This window comes from Cygnus atratus, chromosome 3 (genome assembly GCF_013377495.2).
Source record: "Cygnus atratus isolate AKBS03 ecotype Queensland, Australia chromosome 3, CAtr_DNAZoo_HiC_assembly, whole genome shotgun sequence".
NCBI classification, from domain to species: Eukaryota; Metazoa; Chordata; class Aves; order Anseriformes; family Anatidae; genus Cygnus; species Cygnus atratus.
In genome coordinates this window covers 108,629,162-108,651,601 of record NC_066364.1, presented here as the reverse complement: position 1 = coordinate 108,651,601, position 22,440 = coordinate 108,629,162, and the positions used below count along the sequence as shown (strand labels likewise).

Below are 22,440 nucleotides of genomic sequence, written 5' to 3'. Positions count from 1 at the left end.
GGTTAAAAGCGACTTTTGCTCAAAGCACTTGCTCCTATGGTTGACTGAACTGTTGCGTCCCCCAGTGTGGGTTGGAAATCTCAAGTGCTGCAGTTGTGCTGGTATGGTATTTCTTCCTAATTTCCTCTTGCCTCGTTTTTCTGGGCGTGCTCTTTGAGGTCTCCAGCGGTGTGCTCTCGTCCAGATCTTGGAAGTCTTCTTGCTTGTCTCATCCATAGCTTGTGGTGCTAACGGCCTATCCCTCATCGGTAGGCTCTTTCTGAAAGTAAACTTCTGTGCACGTTGTCGGCCTGGCTGCTCCTTGTGCTGCTTGCAAGCTCTTGGACGGCCACCCAGCTGGAACCTGGGGGGAAAGTGGAGCCACCCAAGGTCTCAAAACTGCAAGAGCTCGCTCCTTTGGAGGTTGTTTTATTCCATGGAGTAGCAGGGATTCATCAAACTTGGAGCCAGGCTCAGTGCTGAGTACTGGAGGAGGACATAAACTGAGGATCTCAAGGCAAAAATGAGCGAAGACATTGGAATTGCTCTCTACATCTGAAGCATGAGATTTTATCCCAATGGGCAAGGCAGTCATGGAGCCACCCTGGATTAAAGATGCTTGCTGAGGGATTTGGATGAATTGCTTGGGCAAAAAGCAGAGGAGGAATTCTGGAGTCTGAAGTCAACAAAGAAGGCCGGCGGTGACAAGCTACAGGGGATGACAAACTGGCCCTGCAAGGTACGTTGTCTTGGTTTCACTGTGCTGTGCGCCATTCCTTGCTGCGGGTTGGGGGACAGCGGGAGTGACATGGAGTTAGTTCTGGAGGCTTGGCACTCAAACGCACAACTGTCTAGCAGATGTTAACTCTTAACCTCAGCTCTTCATGAGGTCGCCACCTGTTTCTTATCTTCTCTCAGGCTATTGCCCAGCATGCTCCAGAAGCGCAGGCTGCTGCTGCTGCTTCCTGTCCCCGTAGAAATGGAGAACCTGTCCGTGTCACCTGCTTCACTGAACAGCCAAATACTTGAGTTAGAGGGGAACTAAATGGTAGACAAAAATATCAAGCTGTTCTCTTAATGGCTTCTTTGTTAACAGAGAAGCCAAACAGGGTGTTTTGCTAACTTACATGGGTACAAGTCATGTTGGCTAGGGCGTTTAGTCCTTTAGATAAAGGCCCCATAACGTAATGAACCTGTCATAAGTGGCAGGTAGGATGGGGAGAATTGCAGCGTGCGTGCTTTGCCAATCATCCATCCTCGCTCAGGAAAAGCTTTGCGGCGGCTGGGTCTGAGACCCTGCCCCTTGCTCTGCCAGCCAGAGACCAGGACTGTCCCTGGAGCCTGCATGTGGGACCAGTAAGATAGGGACCGTGGCAGCGTGTGCCAGCAAGGTCAAAGGGCAGAACTGGCCTGGAGGGAGAGCGGTGCTGTGTGGCTTTGTCCGCTAAACTGCCAGCGAGCACGCTCCCTCAGTCGGGGTCAGGTTGTCCGAAGCCGATGTGCATCTGGAGGAGAATTTTCCTTCCCTGCTCCCAACTAGCTGAGCACATTCTCAGGTAGTGGCAGCAGGCTGCTTTCCGAGCTCCACCTTGAAACCTGTCAGGTGCACGGACAGGATTGTTATGTTTTCTTGCATAGCTGCAAGTGAGACTTAACGCTTTGGGGAGGCCTACGCTGAATTATTATCTCCGAGTAAGAGAGCGGCGGTTTAATTTAACGTCGGTGAAGCGCATATACCAGGATGGAGCCTTCCCAGCTCCTGGGGAAGGCTGCAGTTACCCTTCTGTAACTTCACGTTGGCTTCTAATGTGGAGCTCGAGCAACAATGCTAGAATGACTTTCTTAAAAATAGGCTTTGAATAATTGCAAAGGGTTTTCTTTTTCCCACCGGGTTATTTTGATTCTATGTTTTTATCAAACAACAAAACCAAGCATATGTAGTAAGAATAAATCACTTCTTAAGTCAATAAATTCTTAAGAGCATGTGCCATGTATTTCATTAGACATGGGCCTTAACAATAGGCTCTGTAGTGCACTGTCTTTTGCATTTAACAGCTGCATTTGTAAAAAGCAGCTTTTGTACCATTCAGATCATAATGTAATCCCTTTTCTTCCCATTCTTCTTCAGATCCTGTCAAGATATACTCCAGTGCACTCAATTAGGAAGAAAATGATGTGTAGTGAGAGATGCTTCTCTGCCTGGTCACTGTTACTTTGAAGCATCAGGAGAGGAGTGTCACAGAGCCCCACAGCTGCTGACAAAAGACAGTAATCCTGGTGACGAGCTACAAGAAAAGGAAGTAAGAATGTCAGCTGGTGTTGGAAATTGTGGTTGCAGAAATGGACAGAAGGTGAGATGCTGCCGATGAAGACGGAGGACTCAAGACATACGAAACACCAGAGCTCTTGGGTGGCTGGAGACAGGGACGTGGCTTCTGGACACCTCGGAAAACAGGCTTGGAAGGGACGCCTGCACAGCAATATCTCTTGAGACATTGGTGTTCTTCTGCTAGCGAACATACACGCTTCCTTCTGATCAGAACCTTTTGGATAGTTTTTCTTGAACATCTTTCCCTGGGGCTTCATCTTGCTTGTATAACTCTTGTACAGTAGGAATTTCTCCGTGTAGTTATGACTTGCTTCTTCCCTGATACGTTGGTTTTGACTGCAGAAAGTGTCATCTTTATTGCTGGCTACCTTCAGTAGTTGAATCATTTAGAGAAATAAAACATCTTCCTTACTGTACAGATGTAGGAGTACCACCACTTGAATACCTCGAGTTGTTTTGAAGCAGTTGAGCAATTAACGAGGGGTGCTCTTGGAATTTACTGTGGTCAGAATGATTGGATTGAAGTGGTTTGACAGCTGAGGAGGATTTGCAGCTTCAGTGAAGGGAACTGTTCCAGGCAGTGTGCTCCCAGATACTCAGTGTATCGCCTAGTCAATCTCTTCTGCCTTTCATGGAGCAAAAGAGACAAGCGAAGTTCCTGAAATGACTTCAGAAGGTTTGGGAAGCTGTGGCTGACACAAACATTTCTACCTGACTTAATTATCTAGTTCTCTAAACTGATGACGGCCCAGTTGCCATTCTGAGTAACGAGCAGCAGTAGTTGTTCTTGGCACGGTTTCACTGCAGATGTAGGACATCCTTAAGTTTTGATAGCTCTGGATTCTCTGTACTTCTGATGGCTGCGGAGGATAAAGTTAAGATCCTGAAGTTGCTCAAGCGCGGATTTAAGACCCCTGTGCTTGTTTTACTTAGCTTGATCCCTTAAAAATTCAGTAAACAGCAGAAAAGTGCAGTAAGCTCTGCAGAGTTGCGGGGTATCAGTGGAGTTGTACGAGAAAAAAAAAACACCCTGTTTTTATGGGGTGTTTGCTCTATGAGAACACTCATTCATGCAAGCTGTCCGTAAAACATTTCATCCTAGAGTACTTTAGCGATAAGCAGCTGCTTGTCGGTACTTCTGTAGTCATCGAGGGCAGATTAACAAAAGCTGTGCTGTGTAAAAATGAGGGGTGTAACATTAGTGAAGACTCTCAGAGCAACCCAAGTGGGGGCAGAGAAAAAAGCTTGCCCTGCCACCAGGTTGCTTCTAATAATGTAATAAGCTGTCTGTGAAGGCTTGTGTTTTCCACGTCTGTCTTCAGTATTTCGAAGGTTTGGAGAAACGCTCGTAATCAGTTGAGTCTCGCCCTGTGTTTTGGAAAACAGCTTGGTCTTTGATTCGGGAGAGGTGCCAGAGGTCCTGCCTCTTCCCACCATGTTAGAGTGCAAGGAAAATAATGGATTCCCCCCACCGGTAGCTGGAGAGCATTTGCTATCTGAGCAGGCAAGGAAGGGCAGTGCTTGCTTGCTTTACTTTTGCAGCCTGTCTTATCACAGCTTCTTCCATTTTACTCTCCAGACGCTGTGATAAACACGATGTTTTTCCTTCAGCTTTCTTACAAGTGCCTCAGCTGCCACCGAGAGAAACTCGCGGTGTGGTGGTACCTGTGCTTGGCAGCGAAGCGTGCCTGTTTGCTGAGTGCATCTCGGTGTTTGATTCATACTTTGACGTTGTGCCAGAATCCCGGGAGATGGGTATCCTTGCCTGGATATGGAAATGACGTTCTCTGCCCGACAGAAGATGCTTCACTTGTTCATTTTGGTTTGTTGTGTGGCTTTAGGATGGTTTCCTCCTGTTATCCACCTTTCTGAAGCTTCTGCTGCTCGTGGAGGCACGCGGTTCTCTATCTTGTGCTGCAGCCTTTCGTATGTAGGATGGAGAGCTTTCATCAGAGGCTGAGATTTTTTTTTTAGCTTCACGTTCAACGTGAATTACCCTTTCCTGTTGCAGGCATGAGGGAGGGGTAACTGAAAATTGTTGTGAAGGGAGCTTGGTTCATTACCAGTCAGACTGACAACAGGTAAAAGGGAAAACTCACAGAGGAAATTTAACAAACACCGGTTTAGTGCAGGATAAACCCCAGAATATTGGTCTGGGCTTGGGTTTGGATTATGTTGTGGCCAGCCTCGGAGCTGCTCTGTTGGACCAGCTGGAAAATAAAACCCCTGTGGAAGCTGGAGCTGTAAAATCTGCTTTCCTTGGACTCAGCCCTCTTTCTGGATTTGGTCTAGTTCATGTATTTCCTATGAGAAACAGGTGTGTATTCTGGTTTACTGCTTGAAAAAGCTGTATCAGAAATGTTTAATTTTTTTATATAAAACAAGTTGCTAAGGGTTATAAGTTAAGATCAGATATTTTTACATCGTTTGTTAAAGAGAGGTGTTCTTCTGTTTCTCTGATTTTTTTCAGACAGTTTAGGCTTGTTGGTGCCTCATTTTCAGTCTGTTGCCATCCAGTCTGTTGCCCTGATAGAAATTCTTTGCTCTTGTTGACTTTATTAAAAGAAAAGGGGGTGGGGGGATGCCAAGTCATAGGGTCATAGGATTTTCCTGAAGTGCTACAAATTTTCTTAAGCAGGTGTTGCGCTTTCTCTGTTCATAAACAGAGCATGGAAAGTTGTTGGAGAAAGGCTTGCTTGGCTTGTCTTCAATTAAAGGAAATCCTGGTGGGTTTTGTTTCCATTCCAAAAATCAAGGGAAGAAGGAATGCATGTCTTAAATAAAAAAGGAAAGAATTGGGTGAAAATGGTGAAACGGAGGCAGGGGTTTCTAGCCGTTCTCAATTGTATTTTCCCCTTAGGATTTGTTGGGTTATCTTGCAGAACTGAAGCTTTTGTCAAAAGATTTTTAAGCTGTTCTTGTGGTAATTCCCCTTATCACGAGATAGACGTTTTGGAGTGTGTGGGAGGGAAGGGATGGGTTCTGTCATTATTTAAGGGAGAGGTTAAATGCTTAGATAAGGATCTTATCTAAACATCACTACACTTCAGAAGTTGTTACTCTGTTTTTATCGCCCCTATTCCTGACATGGGCTGGCGAGGGGGCTGGTGGGATTCACGCAGCGCTCACTGTTCTCAGGGGTGATAAGGCAGGGTGGCCTGCTTGTTTGTTTTTAATTAATATTTTAATTTTTCATTTCAAATCTGAGCAGACTTTCTGCAAAGGATGGAAACCCCCCGGTAACTCGATCTCCTTTTCTTATTATTTTTTTATTTTTTTTTTTTTTTGAACGGGTCACGTGGTGGCGCCCAGTAGCAGATGTTCTCGCTTGGTGCCTTCCCTTACCAAACCCCGCGCCTTCCCGGCTCTTGCATCATGCCCCAGCTGATGAACTCCTCGGGACTGGCTTCGCGTGCCCTCAAACGCACTGCCTGCTCCTCGGCCCGGGCCTCGAGGTGCTGCCGGGGCGCAGATACCCAAATTACACGTTCCTGTGATGGCTGTGCACCGGGCCGTCCTGTAATTTTCCCTGTCGGACTAGTTGTTTTCTTGCTTTTGCTGGTCTGACTTTGAACCCTAAATGATACTAAATCTCACTTAAGTAGCAATGAAGCTTATTTACTGCCTGCCTAATATAGATAAACTGTGCCGGCAAGCCGGAGGCACCTCATGATGTTTTTCTCTGCCGAGGTGGATATTGTGCTAAGGCAGAGCTCGGCGCTGCCAGCAGACAGTGGCCTTCGAGAAGCACGGTGTAATTGCTCCCCAAACACAAACGCTTAGGAAAAATGCTTGGAACTTTATCTCCTGAACTAGAAGTAGGTTATCGGTGTTGACTTTGTTTTGGTTGACTGTGGGTAATGTTTCAGGTCACAGCCCGGTGTGGTGTTTGTTTGTTTGTTCTTACTCCTATGGACAATTACGGGCAGACAGGGTATGACGAGTCCATTCTCTACGATCTGTTTTCTAAGAAAAGGAGAAAAGAGAGACGGTTTTCATCACTCAGCTTTATCCTATTCTGTATTTCTTACTGCCTGATTGACTCGGTAATTTAATACTTCTCCAAGTACAGAATGCTAGAGAAACCCGTAGGGTTCACGTAATAGAGATTTTTTTTTCAGTTCTGCCTTAAAATAAATCAAGACGGCTACCTCCAGGCAGCTCGGATCAGCTCTCATCTTTAAGAGAGGTCTTCTGCAGGTCTGTAATTTGTGATGTTAAAATGTCCCGAGCTGGTGCAGTGTTTCAGACATCGGTATTTGAATTGTAAATGATCGCTGGGACTGCTGAGGATGCTGTTACGCAGGTACCTCCAAAAACACACTCCGTGGCTGTGCGTGGCCGAGTTCTTGGTATTTCGATTACCCCAACAGTTTCATTTTTCTTTTCATTAGTCACGTGGGGAGAAGTTCTCCTCTCCGGACAGTATTTTCAAGTTTAAAAAAAGCAACAAACTTCAGAGGCGTTCTTTAAGACCTAGTGGATCAAGGTACACAACCTGCAAGTAACTAAACCCCTGATCTAGTACGTTTAATTCTCTACAGCAGCTAAGTGAGCACCAGGGCTGTGCCCAGACATGAAGTTTTCAAACTAATGAGTGCCTTAGCAAGCAAGTGGATTTCTATTTGAGGCTGTTGCGTGTTTGAACTTCATAACATTTAATTCTTGCTATAGCTGCAAGTAGGAATGAGAACTCAGCTGTGAAATTAAATAATTATGGCAGCAGAATTTGAATATAGACGTGGGTTTAATATTGGGATGAGACAGATTGTTGGGGTTTGGTTTAAGGCGGTTAAGCTCTTCTGGAGGTGATTGAGAGAACTGGAGGCATTCTGAGTTGAGTGCGGTGGGAATGGTAAAATGATGAAATTGGGGCTTGAAATGTGTTGCGAAAGTCAGCAGTCAGCTTGCTCTGGCATAATATTTGCCATCAGTGCTTAGGGTCGAGATTAAACTGCCTGTCAGTTTGAAGCTCTTGGAGCACTGAGCTTTGCATACCTGAAACTTAAACGGGCTAAAACAGTGCTATTTTGTTACCTGCAAAAGCACAGAGAGAAGCTGTGCTGCAGTTCAAATGGCTGTCTAGAAAAATAAGTTGGTAACCTGACCCCTTGGGAGGAGCAAGGAGTAGTGTGCCTCAGTGGGTTTACACCAGTGAGAATTCCCAGGTGCTTACGACGACATACTTGTAAATGTATGGGGACCAAAACCTCTGAATGCCAGGATGACTGTGGCCTTTTTTTGAGTATTTTTAATTCTAGCATCTGACATCAAAACAATGAGCACAGAAACAGACTTCTAAACGTATCTTCTTTTACTGAGAGCTGACTGACAATGAATTAAATAATTGGAAGGCTAAATACTGCTGAAATCTTTGCTGTTTCTATAGTGCTCCGCCTTTGAAAAAAGTTCTGGATCTTGTTATTGTAGCTGCAGTGGTGTGCAGGGAGCTGTAAATGGACAAAACCCCATGTCTACAGCGTGTTCTGCAAATGGTGTAAGAGTTGGGGTGGAAAGATGAATTTATGCAGAGTATTTAAGGAGTTTTCCTAATTGCACTGCTGAACACCGTTATTAATTAGCTGTTTTTTGACATTAAATATTACTTACAGCCATTTGAGTACGTTTAGTATTTGAGGTTTGTATTTCTAGCAAGTGTAAATGAGTGTTTCGCTTGTCTGTCCGGTGTGCCTTAATAGAGCTCAGCACACATGCAGTTCTCACTGGATTTTTCTGAACTGTTTGGCTCGTTCTTTTGTCATCTTTTTTTGCAACTAAAGCATGTAGTTTGGGAAAGAGCAAAAAGTAAGACTGATTCTTCTGTTTCGTACAGGTTCAGGTGCAAGTCCATCCTAAACTTTCCTCTACTGAAGATGCGTTACAGTACGTGGAGGAGTTAATTCTCCAGTTGTTAAATATGCTGTGTCAAGCCCAGCCCAGAAGTTTTCTGGATGTAGAGGTACAGAGAATATTTATTACAAATCTGATCTGCATTTTGCAATGTCATTTGAGCTGTTGTATAAAAAGTTCATATAGTAATCATTTCACAATGTGAAAAGGATCACTTGGTATAAGAAAGAGAAGCAGTAATTATGTATGTTTATGTAACAGAACCTTCAGCAGAAAACCTGCTGAGTTACCTAATAGGTGATTTTCCCATCAGTTGGGTTTGTTGTTCAATGCCCAGTAAAACAGTCTCTGTGAACCGCATTACTGTGTAATAGCTGGTGAGTGTAACTTCTGTACGTAAAGCTGACGGGCTCCTTCCAAAAGGCTTTTTTTTCGCTGCCTCCCCCCGCCCCGAGATAGCATGCGAACTGTAGCTGCTTCGTCTGAGATCTCGTGCTGCTTTCTCAGCATGGTGATACAGGCTGATACACTCCCCCCCGGAAATTTGAACAAAAATAGTTCAGCTGCTTTCTCAGAATGAGTTGAGGAACACTTCTTTCTTCTCTAAGGAAGCCTCTTCTCTTACGATCCTTTTTTCAAAGGTTTACAACCTCTGCTCAGAAAAGCAGCTTGACGTTTGAGAAGAGGTTCCATTTTAGAAACAACCTAATTTAGTTTCACTCTAAGCCTGTGAATATCTTGGTAGCCCTTTGTGCTTAACCACGATTTGCAGACTTTGCTGCCCAGCTGCAGACTCCGTTTGCAGTGTGCGTGTTGGTTTCCAGTCCTTGGGGGCTGCGGCTGTGCTGTGCCAGGTTAGGTTGCAAAACAAGATGCAACTTCCTCACGTTCTGAAGAAAGTATAGAAGAGGAGAAGTGTAGGCAATGCTCTGACAGGTACGCAGAGGGCTGAGGAGCTGAGAACTTATGGACAAAGATTTGATTAAAATGATGGTGGAAAGCCAAAAAAGAAACAAAACTAAAACAAGCAAGAAGAAAAAAAACACACTAAGCTGTCTAAGAGTTCAAGATTCATGACTTTCATCCTTCCTCTTGTTTTGAATGTTGACACCTAATGGTGTTTCAGTGTCCCCTCTCATGGCTAGCCTGTTTTGCAACATTATTCTGGCCAACTGAAGTAACAGAGGTTTGTGGAAGATTGCATGAAGTGTTCTGGTAGCATTGTTTAAAAGCCAGGATTAAATGTAGTGTTGTTTTAAGAGTCTTATGGTTGTGAAGTCAAGCCCTTAGGATGAGAAATGCAAGAACTAAAGATGATCAGGCAACCTCAATTTACCCCCTTTGTGTTTATGTGTGATGGTTCTGTCTTTAATTATATGGTCATACACGGTTATTTTTCCCCCAGGACACCTTCATTCTTCAGTCAGCAGGCTGGGCTACATTAGGGGGAATGAATCAGTATTAGATATCAAATGAGATTTTTTTTTAAGTAAGATTTCTACTTTCCTCTTGCAGAAGTGTTATGATGAAGGGAGAGAGGAAAAAAAAAAAACAAATCTGTACTTTGGAACATTGGTTGCCACCTTTATAGAATTGTATTCTGTCCCAGTTCTTTTTGTTGGAAAGTTTTTGTTTGTGTACATTGCCCTGTACCAGCTCTTTGTAAGTGGTCATTAATTTCATCTTCCTCGTTTCGTGGTTGCTCAAATTGGGGTCATATTTACGTAAGCGAGCGCTTGCAACTGAAACAGTCAGTGGGAACTGTGGTCTGAAAAAATATGTGAAGCTATCTGAGAAATTAGATTTCTGGCACCTTTTCTGAAACACCTGGGCTACCAAAAACAGTCAAGGCTTTGAATCTCCAGAGACCCATGTGTGAGTTCCAGCAGGAGAGCTATTCAGAGCATGGGCGAGTGTAGGTGTGTTCCAGCACCGAGTGCTGGATGCAGTAATTAAACTGTAGGAAAAAAAATGAGGGCAAAGCTGAGCTGGGCATGATTGGTCCAACTGCAGACTATGAAACTGTTGGGCAGTCTTTTCCTATTGTTTTCATTGCTGTCTTCAGAGGGGTTTGCATGCGAGTGATAGACAATTTGGGCTGTGTGCTCATCAGTGAAGGTGAAACAAAGCTCCCATCATCTCATTCAGTGACCATTCTATGTCTAAATGTATTTAATTGCTGAATTATCAGGCATGTGCATGAGGGAAGCAAATTGTGCCTGCAAGGGCAACTTCATTCTGGCATTTCTCAAATTTTAAGCAGTAGATTTTTCTATGGAAATGATACTCTGATACAGCCTTATGAATGTAGTGAGCACCATGTACCAAAATGATAGTTTGTTATAGAAGCTCTCACAGTCAAAATATTAACAGTAGCAGACACTAATTTGTTAATTAACGAGAAGTGATTTCATAGCGTATTAGTATTGCTCAGGTCATTCCGATTATGCACTCACCCTCTAGTTCTGGTTTTGTTTTTTTTTTTTTTAAGGATCGTGTTCAAAAAAGTTTTCCCCATCCTATTGATAAGTGGGCAATAGCTGATGCCCAGTCTGCTATTGAGAAGAGGAAACGAAGAAATCCGTTATCTCTCCCAGTAGAAAAAATCCACCCTTTATTAAAGGTAAGTAGTGACATAATCTTTCTCTTGGAATGCAATTGGAGGTTGACAGCTTTATTTTGTCTAGTGTCTACGTGCTGCCTGAAATGTAAATAAGAGAACAGTAGCAATACCTGTTTTCAACATAATTTAATTTTCAGAGTTTTCAGTTTGATTGTGTGTATTTCTTCCATTTGTACATTTAAGAGCTTCTCTGGAAGTTTCTTGATTGTTTTCTGAGTCATGCAAAATGAAATAAGAACAATCAAACTTGAATCAAATGAGTGCTTAGCTTTGTTTATGCGATAGACAGTAAACTAACTTTTCAGTGAGGCTTTCGGGACAGTTCTGGGCTGTTGTCACCTCCACAGTCTACAGTGATGCTGTTTCTTTTCCTGGCCTACAGATGACCATGTTTCTTTAACTAATATAGACTGCACATCTTGAATGTTTATGATGAGGAGTTAGAAACTTGCAAGGTTTAGTTGTAACCTGTTGTGTATATTTCATCTAGTGAATAACAGTGTAGCACTGATTTATTTTTTTTAATTTTCCTTTCAGGAAGTACTAGGCTACAAAATTGACCACCAAGTGTCTGTTTACATAGTGGCAGTATTAGAATACATTTCTGCAGACATACTGAAATTGGTTGGGAATTATGTACGAAATATAAGGCATTATGAGATTACAAAACAAGATATTAAAGTGGCAATGTGTGCTGATAAGGTAAGCATAACTCTTGTTTCTAATGTTAACAGAAAGTTTTAGTTAAGTTTTGATAGGACAGTGTCTATTCCGTAGTGGGTAAATGGGGTGTTGTATATTTGAAAGAAGTTGCTGCAGTAAAATGTTTCCAGTAATACAGCAAAGCTAATTGAGTTTATAGAGCTGTTGCTTGTGCTTATTAATATTTAAGTGTCTATTCCTTATGATATTGCTTGACTAATCCCAGCAATGTGTGGATGCTTTAAAAATTACTGTGAAGCTGCACTAACCCCAAAATTTCATGATTTTGGGAGACCACCCATGCTTAAGACTATATTGCATGTAAAAAGCAGTGTTTCAGTGGTCAAAAATAAATTGAAAAATCCCTTCATAAGCATCACTAATACTCTGTGGGGGGTCCGTATTTTTATCTGCAGGTAGTCTTTCCTGTAGTTTCAGAGGAGTGTTTCGATTCAGAAAGCAGTTACCTCTTTCCTTGGTGATCCAGCAGTGCTGGAGAAGGTTCCACTGTCTGTCTTTGAGGTGCCTTTGTGCTCTAGCTTCTGCGGCCACCTCATTGAGCATCTCAAATCTTCCATTGTTTAAAAAACAAAACTTGAAGTAGATTCTTTCAGAAATGGTACCTGAGAGTGGGATCTTGTTGCAGTCTAGGGATTTTCAGATTTATCACCTCTTTTTGGTGCTTCTTGGTCTATATTAATCTGTGTCTTTGATTGGAATTGTCTCTGTTTCATCAAATTCTTTTGTCTTGTTCATGCTTGTGTTTTTTTCCGTCTTGCTTTTCTCTTCATCTCAAGAGAGAAAAGAAAGATGTCTTGTGAAGTCAAGAAGGGCAAAGTATTTCTCAGTCAGGACAGTTGTCTTAGTCCCTCTTGCTTTTGGGTGTACTTGCCTGGGTTGTTATGGCAGTGTTTAGAGGCGCGTGTTTGAATAAAGAACAGGAACAGTGCTGTTGCTGTGTGTGTCTTTGTATCCTAGGGAAAGGTAGCAAGCAGAAAAGACTAATTTGGGAAATTCCATTACATGAGCCACTCCTATATGGGAGCAACTCTTTTTTTTTAATATGTACACAGAAGAAACTTTTGAAAGGCTCTAAAGTAGGCATGTTGGTTTTGCTACCACAGTGGAACAAGCTATGGACAGGTATTCCCAAGGTGTTTTCTTTTCCAGTCACATCAAGGACCTTCTTAGTATGCTAGGTTCTTACTGCCAACATGCATTCTGCTTTTTTTTTTTTGAAACAAATCAACCAAAACAGTTTGTTGGCCCCATGTGTCTTTTTTTTTTTCCCAAGCACTTTCACACTTGCTTTTGTGCCACCCATCCATATAAAAAATTCTACCTCCTCCGAGAGGGGGAAAACATCATCAACAACAACAAAAACCCACCACCACCAAACAAAAAAACCCACCTGCATTTGAATGCAAGCTGTTTTTATTTGACTATCTGCTCATGCTTCTGAATGCTCTAAATTCAGTATCTTGGGTTATGGTTGCTTTGTTTCTGTTGTTTTCACTGTAGTGAGGTATGCCTTGTGATTGCAACCTGGAATCTTCTAGATCAAGTATGTACTACAACTGTATCCATGAAGTTATAAATGCTGGGGCCTCCTTGAATACCTATGTTACCCCATGTAATTGCCCACAGTGGTGATGCTATGTAATGTCCTGTTTCCCAGAAATAGTTAGGATTCTGATTGTAATCTGAGTTCCATGTAAATTTTCTGACTTTACAAGATGAATCACCTTCTTTTCTTAGAACATGTCTTCAGAAGAAGTCAGGCTTAATGCAAAACGTCCATTGTTTTGCTTTCAGAGAAGTTTAAGACCAGGGTGTGTAGCAGGGACCTTTGACTCACAAAGAGAGAGAACCTGCTGCGTGCCCATTTCCCTCCCCACTAGACCTCTGTATTTTTGAGGATTGTTAGACCAGGACCCGGGTGAAGAATGCCTGCTCTAGGTAGGTGTATTTCTGCCAGTATTGAAGTTGGATGAACCTACGAGACCATCCCTAGTGCTTACAAATCCCCAAGTATTCTCTTGCAGAATAGCTCATTTGTCCAGTACCAGTACTCAACAGCTTGGCTAACTGGCACGTCCTCTAGAGAAGTGCCTGTGTAATGTGCATTGTAGAAGGAAGACTTCTACAGTGAACACCAGGGTAAATGTCAGTTGTTTGTTGTGGCTCATTCAGAGGCTTAATTCTTCATCTCCAGTTCTGTAATTATTTTGAGAAACACTTGCTCTGTTTTCTGCCATTTAAAAAACTCTGGTTCGTGTTTTACGTGTTAGCCTTCCCTCATGTTGCTCTCGAATGAGTATTTACAGCTTCGATCCTGCAGTCTTTTCCTCTGTCTTTTGGTGATTGACAGCCATCACCTCAGTCTCTGCAGCAACAGGCGTAGGTTGCCATGGCTTCACCTCCATCTGTTCGCAAGGGAGGCTGGCAGGCAGCACTTAAGTCCTAATTTATTTTGAAATTCATGTGGATTGTTTGATACATTCTGTGGCCTCCTGGAAGGGGAGTAGCTGTGGGCAGTAGGTTTGTTTATAAACGCTGTCCTCATCTGTCTATCCCAGGACTAAGTCATCTTGTGTGTTGGACTACATGTTTTGCTGGCTCGTTCTTAAGCTGCATCACTTTAGATTGCGTGCGGACTGTAGTGTTTTATTTTTCTAAAGATAACTCAGATTAAAATGCCTTTTACTAATTTGCAGTCAACACATGGACATTAAGTTGTTCTTCAGGTATTATAGACAACAAGCGAAGAGAAAATTCAGTTTGTCGCTTGCTAAGTCATTGTAATGACTCCTAGCTCAGATTCCATGTTTGGAAGAGGTTCAGTGATTCACGTAGTCTTTTTCTCGAAGTTCAATTTACTAATTGCTTGTGTTTGGTAAACCTTGCTTGGGTAGACAAATGAACTGGGACCTCTGGTGGTTGGGGTTCTTCAAGTCCTTTTGTCTGTGCAGTTCTGCACCTTGACTGACAGCTTTTTCTGAAGCTGCTGCCCTTCCTTGTGGGTCCAATTTAACAAGAAAACTCAGGAGCTATTAAGGATAGAAACCAGCACATTTGCAATGAGTGGGCAAGCGAGTATTCATCACAGGTAGATAACAGGGTTCTGAGCAAAATCGTGTATGACTTCCTGTTAAAGCTAAAGGAGAAAAGCCAAAATGTGCATACTTCTTGACTTCAAATACTATATTATCTTCAGAAACTTAGATTATGTTGGCTAATTCAGAGTTACAGAATACAGTTAAGGGCTAAACATCTCTTTGTACTTCGTAGAACACTTCGAATAATAATTGATTTTAGGACCATATTCTGAGAGATGTCTGGATCGGTCTAAGTGACGGGATTCTACAGAAATTTCCACTGCAAATAATGACTTGCAAATTAATAATAATGAATGTTGCTTTTGTAGTGCTCGACCAATTGCAGAAGTACATGCATAAATATTGCTGCTGATTGCTCTGATTTCATGGCAATAATAATTTCCTTTTCTGGTAACATACTGGTAGATCTTGAAAAGAAGTTCTTGTCACTTTGTGGCTTTCTCCCTCTTTGCTACCTAGGTGTTAATGGATATGTTCCATCAAGACGTAGAAGATTTAAGTGCACTAACTTTATCTGATGAGGAACCCTCCACCTCAGGGGAGCAAACCTATTATGACCTAGTGAAGTCATTTATGGCAGAGGTTCGCCAGTATATAAGGGAACTAAATCTCATTATCAGAGTTTTTAGAGAGCCATATGCCTCCAACTCCAAACTGTTTTCATCTCATGTAAGTGTTGTATAAAAATAAATAAATTATAGTGTCTATAAATCTAAGTTAATGTTTCTAGAACCTAACTATTGCCCAGTTTAATATATCCATAGTAGAGAAACCACTTACCAGTTCTGAAATGTGAATTGTAAAGGAACTTGTGGGGAGCCACTTCTTCTGTAGAAGAAACGACCTGATTTTCTATATTCACTTGCAGGCCTGTAATTTAAGGTTGGCCAGTGTTCTGTGCCATCTCTGATTCATTGTAAATTTTCATATATTTATACTTACTTATATAAAGTTATTGTTTTAAAAATAAATTATGTGATTTTTATGTACTAGTATTACAAAATATATATTAAAATCTTGTTTTAATTAAACAAGTCTTTAACTTCCTAATCATAACAGAGTAGCTTTGCACATAATATTCTTTCTTTTAAATTACTTATAATTCCTTGTTTTTTTATCTGGTTCTGTTGCTTTTTGCAGGATGTGGAAAATATATTTAGTCGTATATCGGACATTCACGAACTCAGTGTGAAGTTATTGGGTCATATAGAAGACACTGTTGAAATGACAGATGAAGGTAGTCCTCACCCATTAGTAGGCAGCTGTTTTGAAGACATGGCTGAGGTAAGACAGTACTTATTTTTTATTATTCAAATGTCTTCTAAGGTCTTGCACGTAGATGCTAAATGCATCTCACTTCTAGGTGCCTTTGTTTAGGTTGAGATTTTTTTTCTTCCAACTGTCCCCTCAGTCATGAGGGGACTGCTTTCACCTCTATAATTTTAGTCCTCAGTCTTTGTGGGCTGTTTAGTTGTAGTTAGCACAAGAAGGAAACAAACAAACAAAACCACCTGTGACTAGATTCCAATAGAAATGGAGAATTCTGTAAATCAGCTGAAAATCAGGATTTCTGTGCAAAGACAGTGGAGCAAGGTCTTTTTTTTTGTCTGTAGGTGTGCTAAGGTGGTGAGGAAAGCTATTAAACTAAGCTCGTTAGGGCGTGGAGACTGAAGTGTGCAGTTGGAAAAAATCAGGGGGAGGTTACCAAAGAGAATGTTGTGGTTGAGCTTCTCCTCCAAAGACCTGCCAATCAAAAACAGACCAAAGCCTTCTTCAAACAAACAGGAGTTATCTCATTATCGTGGGCCTTGGTTCTCTTGGTAGAATAATCAAGGTGACATCTGCTGGGAGGACAACTTATTTTGGTTCAAGTAGTCCAGGCGATTTCTGGAGGGCAATGGGGACAGTATTTTGTGGCATGTGCTTATGGGCTATCTAGGTAAGGTGCTCCAATTCACCTCTTTTCTCTGGAGCAAGGGAGCAGTGGCAGGAGTGTCAAAGCCAGTGGCAGGCTTGGCTGCAGGGGTGGAGTTGAAGGTCTTGAGGAAAGAGGAGACAAGAAGCAGACTGAACACCATGTTTTTTGGGAGAGCAGACTTAGCTCATTCAGGGAATGGGTAAACAGAATCGTATTGGTTGCTTTCAGGGTAGAAGGGGCTCAGGATAGTGGGCTTATTCTTAAAGGCAGTGTGTTCAGGAATTACGCTTTCCTAGTCCCCAAGAAAAAGGCCAGGTGTAGTAGGAGGCCAGGGTGAGTACAGTTTGGGGATTCCTGTTGAGTCAAATGCAGAAAGAAATACAGGCTTCTCACGAGGAATGTGCAAGTATTGTCTAGGCAGGTGGAAATGGCATTAAGAGGGCTGCGGTTCATCTGTAGTTAAACTTGATGAGGACTGTGAAGGAAAGCAAGAATGCTTTAATGTGTAAAATAGCATGGAAAGAAAGACGATAGAAAATGTGGGTATCCTGCTCATGGGGTGAGACACTCCGTTTTAGAAGATAAAAAATGTGTTTGAGGTACTCTGAATCTCCTTTGCTTGGTCTTTACTGGCCAGATATGCTTTCAGGCCTCCCAGGTAAGATTGAAGGAGAGGGGTGAAACTCAAGGATCAGGTTAAGGACTATTCATCTAAGGTGGGTATATGTAAGTCTCTGTAGCAGGACAGGATGCTGATGCAGCTGGCTAGTATCATTGCGAGGCCACTGACCAGAGTTCTTCAAGTTTAGTTGTGAGTTGTGGAGGTCCCCAGTTACCAGAGATAGCGTAATGCCTATTCTCCAAGTCTGAGAAGGAGGATCCTGTAAACCAGAAGATGATTAACCTCTCAGTCACTGGGAAGGTTATAAAACAAATTTTTCTGAAATTCATGTCCAGCCATGTGGAGGACCAGAATGTGATTCTGAGCAGCCAGCACAGATTTACAAAGGGCAAACTGTACCTGACCAGTCTGCCTTCTGAGAGGAGATGGCTGGTTCCATTGGTCAAGGGAGGAGCAGTGACTATCACTTATCTGGAATTAAGCAAGGCCTTCAGCACAGGCTCCTGTAATATCCTTATAATTGGCTTGGTGAGATGTAGACTAGCTAGTTGAACTGTAAAGTGGGTGGGAAATTGGCTGGACTGCCAAGCTTGAAGGGCTGTGATCAGCAGTACAAAGTTCACTTGGTGACCAATGGTTAGCGGCATTCCCCAAGGTTCGATAGTAGGGCTGATACTGCTTAATACCTGTTAATGAAGTGGGAGAAGGTCTGCCTCGTCCAGTTGGTAGATGAAGCCAAAATAGGGGGAGACACTGGAAGGCAGTGCTTCTTCGTGAGGGACCTGCACATGCTGGAGGATGGACCTACAGAAACTTCATGGAGTTAAATAAAACATCAAGTTCTGCACCTGGGATGTAACAACCCCATGTGATGGTCCAGCTGCTTGGTTAGGGAGCACCACTGTTCAACAGGGCTTGGAGATTCTCAGGCAGTAGCACTGTGCCCTTGCTGTAGTGTAGTCTAAGCTCATACTTAGTTATACTAGGAAAACCGTAGCTAGCAGGTTAAGGGTTCCTTTCTGTGTAGCACTTGAGATCACAGTTTTGTAAAAATCATTCTGTATTTCTTCATAGGAACTAGCATTTGATCCATATGAATCATATGCACAAGATATTTTGCGACCTGGTTTTCATGATCATTTTCTAAGCCAATTATCAAAGCCAGGAGCAGCATTTTATTTACAGGTAACTTTCTTTTTAGTAAGCATTATTATTATTATTAATTTTCATTACATTATATGGTTGCTTCAATACGCTTGTTTTAAGACTGAAACTTATTTTGTTTCTAGTCAATAGGTGAAGGCTTTAAAGAAGCTGTTCAGTATGTTCTACCCCGGCTGCTCCTTGCCCCTGTTTACCACTGTCTTCATTATTTTGAACTGCTAAAAGTAAGAACGTTGTGTCAATCTGTTTTTTTTTTTGCTATGTTGCATGTTGGATACCAAAGCTTTGTGTACTTAGGTGTAAAACGTGCTAGAATTTGAATAATAAAACTGATAAAATGAAAAGCAGGTCATATGCTCCGGTGTACACTATAACTGTTTTACAGCTGCTAATGCTTTTCTAATGCTTTTTCTGTTGAATAATCAAGTTAGTATTAATTCAGAAAGGAAGTGAGATCTATCTAGGTATTAATATTCTTGGAATGATGGTTTGAACAGTGGTAGGAAATGATGGCAAACAACTATTACAGAAAGTGTTCAAGGCTTTCTCAAGATGTTGCATTGTAGGTTTAAAATGACAGTAAGATTTCATTCAGACTTCATTTTATTTCCATGAAACTTCCCATGTTCTCTTTCCAGTGCCCATCCTGTGATGGGTATACAGGTGATTACCTTTCTTCAAGGGGAAGGCTTGTGTGTAGACTTCTTGAGCTTGTTGTAATGAGACCTTGCGTCACTGGGCTAACAGTAAAGTCTGCATAACATACATGTGTATAGGTAATAGCTACAGAAGGTTTTTTTGGGAGGATTTATCAATTAGCATTGAATATTAATTGTGAAGAAGAACTTTTAGTAAAACTTTCAACTAGAATCTCAATTTTGACTTAATGGGAATTCTTAAGGAATACAAAAAGAACACCATCTGTTCTTTTGAAGAAACCTGTTTTTGTTCTTGAATGTTTATTTGGTTTTCTTGGGATAACTAAGTAGCTAGGTCATCTTTGAGGCTGTCTCTACAGTTTTAACACAATTTTTACTGATATAGATCTCAAAGTACAGTTTTGGCATGTAGCTCATCTCATATAACGTGCTTTTTTAAAATTTTGGAACTTATGCTTGATCTGTTTGTCCAACTTTTCAGACATCTTTAACATATTAAACGTTTCCTGACTGTATGTTGGAAGGGTTGTATGATGTATCTATACAGATCAGTTTCCTCTGCTCATGCTTCTATCATACAGTCTCAAAATGCAGTACCTTATGGCTTTGCATGCTGACTTCCACGTAAACATGGTTATTGTCTTACTTAATAGGCATGGCATAGATTAATGTCTGAAATGCAAGTATCCTGTGTTTCCTCTTGCCATTGGTAATTACAGCGGAGGAGACAGGTCATATGCGCTTATGGAAGGTTGGAGCTGCTTATGTTTCTTCATTTGTAGGGTAAACTGGAGTCTAAGCTAAGCCTAGCTCCCGAAGGTTATCAGTCTTTTTGCAACTCCTAACTTGTGCTGTAGGTAAAATTCCTGCCTTCCTTCTCCTTTGCCCTGTGTAAATCTAACATTGCTGAGTTGGATTTGGTTCTGTTTATAGTAGCTTTCCAGGTTTTCTTCGTTGTGGTCTGCCAGATGTGATACACATGATAGGCAATGATTGATAATAAATGCATGAAAAGAGACGGTAGCTTTCATGGCATTAGTTTCATCTGTCAATTAGAGCATGTGTACACAGCATATGAATACCTTCCTCAAATGATTTCTGCTGCAATTTTCTTTTGTACATCTGGAATCTTCAGATAGATTCCAGCTTGGTTGTACTTAAAGATGGCCTGACTAAATTGCTACAGAAGGGTATTAGTGGAATTCTTCTGTTGTATAATCCCCACGTTTCCTTGATGCAAAGTTGTATTGAATTCTTTTATGTGGTAAGAGGTCTGATTTGGTGTTGGTAAGCATATCTATGAATAATCAAACTAAATGCTACAAAAAAGGATCTCTCAACATGAGGAGACAATGTTGGCAGAGTATTGTATGTAGTGGGGAAAAAATTATTTCTCTTGAATATGAGGTATTCTGAATGATAATGGGCTTAACATTTTTCTCTGAGCATGCTATCTAATCTCACGTGCTTTGAAGTTATCTGTTTAAAATGCATCTCAAAGTTACCTTCTAACTATGCAGACTACAAAAAATAAAATTTCTATCCACTGATGGTTATCATATTTAGAAACTAAAGCCCTCCTGAAGTCTGGCAGGGCACCAGGAACACAAATACATATTCTATTTTTAGCTTAAGTTCCTTGCTGTAACTTTGTTGGAGAATTAGCATATGACTAAGGGCTGTGTTTTCCTTCAAGCAGCCTAAAAGTCCCCAAATTTTTATATAAGAAACTGAATGTATAAAATAGAAAAGCCCATTCCTAATAGCTGCAAATTTACTATTGAAGCTGCTAAGTGTGAACTCATAACTGGAATGTAGGGTGGCACAAATAGTGCAGAATTCACAACCATGAGTTGAAGATGCTTACAGGAATTTTAAATTGAATCAGGTTCTGTTTTAGATGGTGTAAATTTGTGTGGATGTGATACTCTTCTTTGGTTTCTTTGGGTAAATAGAAGATTACTTTAAATTACTTTTTTTTTTTAAGTAGGAGTGTCTCAAAGCATATATAAATTTTGGATAAAATACTTTCTGGAAAATAGGAGAACTAAATAGGCATTTAATCAAGTGCAGACTTGGCTACCATGACTTATGAATGGAAATTTCTTGTCTCTTGGCAAGTATTTTTTAACTTGGAATTCTAACTATAATGAGCTTAAATTCTCAGGATGCTCACGTTTCACGATAGCATGTAGTGGGTTTTATTTGATTTTTTTTCATTTTTTCTTAGATAAATGACTTTTCAATTTCTACTGACCGGCAGTTCTGCTTGAGTGGAAATACTATGTTAATGTAACTTAAAAAATCAAAATCTGATTTGGCAAGGTCTTCCAATATAAGAAACCACCCTTGCCATAGCCTGATGATACTAAATGTGTTATGTGTTGCTGGAGAACACACAGGATGGTGAAACACTACTAGTTTAGGACTAGAGTTTCTTCAGATTGATCCTGTAAAGCTTTTGTGTGGTATGTTGGGCAGCACAGCCCAATGTATTTTGGGGCTCTGAGTTCGCTTTGATTCTTAGCTGTGTTTCATCCAGGCTCGTGATCCAGAGCATAACACATGTAATGAAGTTGGTTTGTGATCCCATCTGTAACTGGTGTAACCCAGCCCAGGGTGGAGAATCGCTGAGTCTTAATAGTTGAACTTTGGCAGCCTGCAGAGTTTTTACAGTGTCTGCAGTTATAGATCATTGTCTTGAAATGCTGTTCGTGTTGCTTGTATTTAGTGCAGTCACTGTAATTAACAGCTTCTCTTGCTTTAATCTATTCTTAAAGCCTCCTTAAATGAATATTAAGAACAAAAACACAGATTCAGACTAACTATGAATTATTTTAATAAAGCATTTACTTATTGTCAGCATACGATTTTGTTCTCCCAAATCACTTTGTAGTCTGGCCCACGTCTTTCCAAGCACAGCAGCTTGTATGTACAATATTGTCTTGAAATAATAGTAAAAACAGACGTATTACTGTTTTACATGTGTTTGTATATGTAACGGCAGAAGAATATGAATTTTACCTTCATTAGAGAGAATGTGGAATTATGTCTTTGCAAGAGATGAAGGCCTGTTGGAGGCCTAGTTAGAGGCCTAGTTGGAGAACATGTAACTTGACAGAACTGCAGCTAGTGCACAATAGGGACTGCATAGTGTATTTGAGTGTTTTTTGTGAAAAAAAAAAAAAGATGGGGTGGTGTCAAAAGTGGTCTCAAGTCTAAGAAGAAGCTTCCTAAAATGTGACGATAGGTGGAAAAAATCGAAAAAATCCTTCATATGATGAAGCTACGAAGATTTAAATTACAGCTGCAGTGCTGTAAAGGTCCAGAACTTCTTCCTGCGGTACAAGTGGGAAGTGATAAAGGCAGCTACATGAGGTTCTGTAGTTTTTGCTTGCCTGTGTGGTTGCTTTGATGACATTTCTCTTGCTTTTCTCCTTATAATGCTGGCAGGTTTAAACTCTAACATAGGTGT

At 41.3% G+C, this 22,440-nt stretch overlaps 1 protein-coding gene across 1 annotated transcript in view; it reads left to right on the top strand.

Annotated features, from left to right (window-relative positions):
- Positions 1–22,440, top strand: part of SOS1 (SOS Ras/Rac guanine nucleotide exchange factor 1) — a 49,143-nt gene that overhangs the window by 481 nt on the left and 26,222 nt on the right. The window contains exons 2-8 of the mRNA XM_035552902.2: positions 8,142–8,267; positions 10,650–10,781; positions 11,319–11,483; positions 15,062–15,271; positions 15,743–15,886; positions 18,217–18,327; positions 18,432–18,530. Of these exons, the coding sequence (XP_035408795.2) occupies positions 8,142–8,267; positions 10,650–10,781; positions 11,319–11,483; positions 15,062–15,271; positions 15,743–15,886; positions 18,217–18,327; positions 18,432–18,530 (987 nt within the window). The remainder of the gene's footprint in view (positions 1–8,141; positions 8,268–10,649; positions 10,782–11,318; positions 11,484–15,061; positions 15,272–15,742; positions 15,887–18,216; positions 18,328–18,431; positions 18,531–22,440) is intronic.